Source organism: Nelumbo lutea, chromosome 1 (genome assembly GCF_056320005.1).
Source record: "Nelumbo lutea isolate HS-2025 chromosome 1, American lotus-T2T, whole genome shotgun sequence".
NCBI lineage: Eukaryota > Viridiplantae > Streptophyta > Magnoliopsida > Proteales > Nelumbonaceae > Nelumbo > Nelumbo lutea.
Genome location: NC_142684.1, coordinates 499,045 through 505,228, shown reverse-complemented (window position 1 = coordinate 505,228; position 6,184 = coordinate 499,045). Strand labels below are relative to the sequence as shown.

Sequence of the window (6,184 nt, the reverse complement as noted above, 5' to 3'; positions counted from 1 at the left end):
CTATCCACTTAAAAAGTCCAAGATCTAAATGATGAAAGTACTAGGGTGTTGAACGACAAAAAAATCTGTGTGAATGATGAAAGTCTAGAGATGTAAATCTGCTTTAAAAATTGGCTGGATGCTGAAAATAGATTACAAGACAAATGAGGGCAAGACACTACACCTGATGTTTCATTGGAAATAGATGATCAAAGTCAAGAACAATAGGAAAAAATGATGAAGTCAATATTTTTCAATAACATATTTTTTTTTTAGTTTTATAACATTTTTTTTTCAAATTATTGTAAATTTTATTTGATATTTTTCAATAACATAGTTTTTTATTTTCAATTTGTAACTATATTGTATTTTTTATATTTTATTAATTTATTTCATTTTCCAATTTTCACGTTTCATTCATCCAACTAATGTATCATTTGTATCATTCAAATTTAAATGAAATAAAATTCCTATTTTTCTTCCAATTTGTTATTCACTTTGAGTCTGTCTCTTTGACTTCTTATTTGGTTAAGTATTTTTTTTTCATTTCTTTATTAGATTTTTTATTTGTTCAAATAGTTCCCAAAGGAAAGTTAAATATTTTAGTTTTACTTAACAAAATAATAAAAAAGTAAAAAAACCAATTTGGCTTGATTCAGCCCACGCCCAAAGGCCCAGCTTGTGGCCCAGCCCAGCATAACTTGCAGCTCGTCCCACCTAGGCCCGCGACAAAACATGGACCCACATGGGCTTGGGCCATGCTGGGCCAACTACCAAATTATACATGGAGAGGGCGGCACGGCCCAGGACTTTGTGCGGGCCGGCACAGCACGGCAGGCGGGCCATGCCGCCCGTTTTACACCTCTACCTAAATGCCCGGGAGGTTTTTTTGAAAGCCAGACCGGTGTGGTTGGTGGGTGGGGTTCGATTCCACTTACGAGAGCTCTGTGAACGATACAATGACCTTTTCCTGGTGGTGGCGCCCTCAGTCCTCATTCTCTGACTCACAAAGTTGCTTCTCTAGCGTAGAAAACGCGGGACCCACAACGGTAAATTCGTTTTAGAGCGTCAAGCAGTAGGCTGTAGCTGTCTCATGTCTCCTGTACTCACATGTGACGCACGCATTTCCAAAACTCCTCGCCGGAAAGGGCTGCTCTGCTCGTTAGGAAGAAGAAGAAGCCGAGAAATCAAAAAATTTGAGAGAGGAGAAAGAGAGATGAGAGATCCGATGCTGATAGGCTTCTGCTTCTTTTTCTTCTGCTTTTTCTTTCCCAGTTTGTTCACTCTTGTCTTCGCTGGCGACCCTTTTGCTTACTATGAATGGAAGGTCTCATATATCACTGCTTCTCCTTTAGGAGTTAAGCAACAGGTCCATATCTCTATATTTTCTTGGCTTTTAATTTATTGTGAACCCCATTTGCAATGTCTGTCTCTTTTGTGTCCTACAATGTTTGCTTAAATGTTCACTTTAACAGTTCGAGAGAATCTTTGAAGGTCTGCGATACCTTGAACTGTTCAAAATTAACTGTAGAATTGATTTTGTTTGGTTATATCTGGAATATACATATTTTAGTGTTGATCCATGTCTATTACGGCTAAGAGGATTATGTTCTTGCTGTTTAGTAGCAGGGAGAATGTTCGTTGCTTAGGAAAACTAGAAACCGAGTGAAGTAGGCGAGTGATATAGGGAACGGATTTGAACTTTTGAAGAAATGTGGGGAAGTTGGTTGGTCCCATAGAAAACATGGTTTTGTGGTATTGTTCATAATTCTATTTTCAATTTTACTTTGGGCAAATGCAGCTGAGCAGTTTTGAATTTGTAACTAGAAAGTATAACAGTTATAGATTCCCTTCTGCAATGTCAAATTCAATGTACTTTAGAAACGAATTCAGTGATATTGATTAGAAAGTTTATGCATATATAACTAAATTATGGGTTAATGACTTGCCTCAAGGCTTAAAAAAAATCTAATCATGGGCTAATGATATATTTTTCTATACCAAACTTAACCCAGTGAGTGGCAAAAGCTATGCCTTGGAATGGAAGACTTTTTTTTTTTTTTTTTTTGAAAAGGTAAGGTATTGCCTTAAAAAAAGAAAAAGACAACAGAAGATACAACTATAGCGGTATAGCCCATATACACTCCCAGAATGACTAAGGCTGCAATTGGCATTCCTTATTTTTAAGGACTTATCTTCTTTTTACAGTTATAATGCCCCCTGTATACACTGAGTTTTTAACCACAAAAAGGAGATAGGTCATTAAAATAAGGAATGCCAAATGCAGCCCAATACAAAGTTCATGTTAGCAAGAAATTAACAATGAGACAACGAAACCTTATCAAGAAAACTATTATGATTAAATCCTTTGAATTGCCTGTGTATGTAGAACTGGGGACATGACTTTCCTGTAATTTTCCTTAGCACCTCTTGATCATTGACTGATCTGTTATCAAATATCTGAGCATTTCTTTCCTCCCATACACACCAGAACACAGCCATTGGGATCAGTCTCCACACTATCTTCCTCCTTTTGCTCAACCCCCAAGGTTTCAACCCCTTAAACACCTCACCCGCTCAAAAGTAGTAAGGACTATTCTCCATATCATTGATGTGAAGGGGAAACTGTACGTTCATGGTAACTTACAGATCTTATGAAGATCTATGATCTAGGCTGTCATAGAAACATCATGGTGAGAGTGGTTCTTTGGTTGTTGCAACTTGCAAGTCCAATACAAGCCCTACTTGGTCTCCACCAATGGTTGACTACATCAAGCTGAATTTTGATGGGAGTAGTGTAGGTAGCCTGGGCCACTTTTGGTATTGGGGGATGTTTAGAGATAGTGAAGGCAGAATTATTGGACTATTTTCATGTCCAATTGGAGTAGGCGACTCCTTAAGGGATGAGGTTATGGCTGTCATGGATGGGTTACAAAAAGCAAATGACATGAACACAAGATTATAGAGGGAGATTCAAATCTGGTAGTGGGGTGGTTGCAAAAGGAAGAAAAGGGATTCTGGGCTTTTAATTAGATATTTCTTGCTATCCCCCACTCCTCCCACCTTTAACTCCATCCCTTCCACATCCTCTCCTGAAACTCTCATACATGACTCCACCAAGGAAAAGATGGAGTCTTGAGATGGCCAAATGGCATTGTCCTGAGTGGCAGATCTGCTTCTTACCCTCTTCGTCATCTCTCGAGCTCTCCTTGACCCAATACTCTTTTTTTTCTTTAATTTTCAAAACTCTCTTCCTTTTAAAAATAACTCCTCTTCTTTTATCTGGCGATGACTTGGACAATCGGTTCCAAAATCCCTAATTAATCGAGGCTCAAATGTTGAAACCCACTCGAGCCACAATCCACCTTCTGGCCTCAAATAGTGTTTGGGAATGACATAAGCATTTGGGTCATCCACATTTTGAAAAATTAAAGTTTTTGTTTGACTCTGGTTTCATAAGAAACAAAATTCTCTCTTTGCAAACTTTTGATACTTCATGTGTTTCATGTTGTTTGAGTAAGAGCCATACTTTGCCTTTTTCTCATAAATCTGATCATGCTACTTCTCCATTTGAAATTATACATACTGATGTTTGAGAGTCCTGAGTAGGCTCCGGAATAAATAATCGAAATAGGAGATGGGTTTCAGTGTTGTTCTAGACTCTACTGTTCATATTATTGACAGGATCTCCAAAGCTTGGGGAAGGTGATACCTTGAGTTTTAGAAGTTCGCATAAGGGCAGGAGTTGCCAGTCATTGTTGCAAGGAGTTCTTTTTGTTGAAAAGTAAATTCTTGGAAGGAGATGAGGTTGGAGGGGAAGTTGTGGGCTGCTTTTGAGCTCTGAGGAGATAGTTAAGGAGTGCAAAAACTTGAGTGTAGAGTTGTTGTAGGGCAGTAATGTCTTTATTTATATTGCTGTTAGTGTCAGTAAGTTAAGTCAGTTATTTCTGTTATTATTTTCAGTTGCTGACATGTTATGTTAGTAGGGGCAATATTGTAAGTGTGTTTTTTTTTTGAGTTATTATATATATAACTTAGTGGGGCAACAAGCCTATTCACTCTCTTCTCTGAAATCTTTCTCTTCGTCATCTCTCTTCCTCTCTCTTTCTCTCCCTATTCCATTCTCTGTTTTGAATTCTCATCTAGAGTAGTGCTGATCTCAGCCTCTATTAGACAAGTTGGTATCAGAGCCAACCTAGGATTTCTCATGAGAGTCTAATCAGGTCGATTGCATGAGAACTTCCTAGGGTTGGAAGTTTTAGCAAGATTTGGCAATCGACTGGTTCTTGGAGATCATTGGTAGAGTGCAACACCTTTTCAAGAGATATTTGGAGTCTTGGAAAGAGTCCGGTGATTAGGAAGAATCAGGGAAAAGGAAAGAAACTCGAGATTAGGGTTTAGACTGAGGATTAGAAGTGGCGGCCAGTGTTTTTTGGGTAAGATTCAAGTTTTCTTGAGATCGACTCCAATTAAGAATTGATCAGAGTGATAAGGGAAAAGCGGTTGCTCTTTTCTGAGGCTTATTCCTTAGTGCATAGTGAAGAACGTAGGAGAAAAGTTATGCTACAAAATCAGCCTATGGAATCATCCCTAGCAGTAGTAAAACCGAAGTTTGGGAGTGACAAGGAAAGGGGTATGAAGAAAGAGGACAAGAAGGACTTAGTTTGTGATCATTGCAAGAAACTGACACATACGAAGGACACATGTTGGAAACTCTATCCACACCTTGTTTCAACAAAGCTCAGAAACAAAAAGGGGAATGCCAATGTGGCAACTATTACCGATGGTACTTCATCCTCTAGCACAAGAACCACAGCCTTGGACACCTTGGCTGCTGTTTGAGCTGCCCTAACTCAGTTGGAAAGTGAGGTTGGCACTTTAGCACCCTCATCTCAGCCACCAGCTACATCTGCTCCTTCCAATTCTGCATTTGCTCATTCAGACACAAGGGCTTTAGCATTTCATGCTTCAGCCCCAGGTAACAATAAACATTGTTGGGTTATAGATTTAGGCGCATTTGACCATATGACTGGCTTATCCTCATTGTTTAATAGTTATTGTTTATCCTTTGGCAGAGACAAAGTGTCCTTTGCTGATGGCTCCCTTGTTCCCGTTTTTGGCAGGGGAGACATTAGATTGTTTGATGCCATCTCCTTGTCCTCAGTTTTGCATGTTCCTAAACTTAGTACTAACATGCTTTTAGTTAGTAATATCACTGAAAATCAAAACTGTTCAGTGACGTTCTTTCCTGATCGGTGTGTTTTTCAGGATCTGGAGACAAGGAAAGTGATTGGGGTTGGCTGTGAGACAAATGGAATCTACCTGCTTAGAGGGCACTAGTTTCTCAGTCTGTAAGCCAGGTTAGTTTAGAATGTTCACAGCCAGTGGGTCGGTCTGGGGAGACCTATCTTGACAAGGCTGACACTGTGGTGCCACCAAGTCGATTGGGGTGGTTTGTCTCAGCTACCGGGGTGAGACCCTAGGCACATACAGTGTGAGATTAATTAAATATTTGAACTGGACCAGATTTCCAATATTGCCCTGGACCTTGGAGATTGATGGGCAAAACTGGAAAGTTACACCCGACCCCTAGACTCGATTATGATACTGCACTAGGTGTCGGATCGGGGTGTCTTTGATGTACCAATCAGTGAGATCCTTAGCGGGGGTCAAAACCTGGGTATGTTGAGACAATCCGAGAATTCATCTGAGTGGGTGATCATAGTGACAGGATTAGCCCCTTTGTCGGACAAAGGTAATGATCGAGGATGTGCTCTCACTGTTGGAAACCAAGACTGCCGGCAGCTGATTTCAATCGTTGAGATTTGTTTTGCAAAGTATATTTTATATGAGATGTAAAAGTATATATATTATGGTTTCTAAAATGTTTGCAAAAGGTTTTAATTCCCGGGATCCATATAAGTGGAGAGTGCAACAGTGTTCCTTGCAGCCGAGGGAGAGGTCCTCTCTTGTCGGGCAGTGTATGATCATTAAGGGCTGAGAGGTTAAGTGTAAGACCATTGAGGATAATACCTGATGGGCTAATCTTGCATCTGCCCACAGTCCCTGGGTGTTACAAGGTGGCTTGGCCCAAGGACCACTTAGGGTAAGTGTTGGGCCCATAGAGCCCATTCGATGGGTTTCAGGGGGTTTATTGTCTTTAATAGTGTATTCGACTAGGCCTTGTAACAAAGGCTGGGCCGAA

General features: G+C 40.0%; 1 protein-coding gene across 1 annotated transcript in view; it reads left to right on the top strand.

Moving 5' to 3' along the window:
* Window positions 1-877: 877 nt before the first annotated feature.
* LOC148873133 (monocopper oxidase-like protein SKU5) overlaps window positions 878-6,184 on the top strand; it is a 67,625-nt gene continuing 62,318 nt past the window's right edge. Inside the window, exon 1 of the mRNA XM_088963769.1 lies at window positions 878-1,348. Within this exon, the coding sequence (XP_088819895.1) occupies window positions 1,073-1,348 (276 nt within the window). The 5' untranslated portion in view covers window positions 878-1,072. The remainder of the gene's footprint in view (window positions 1,349-6,184) is intronic.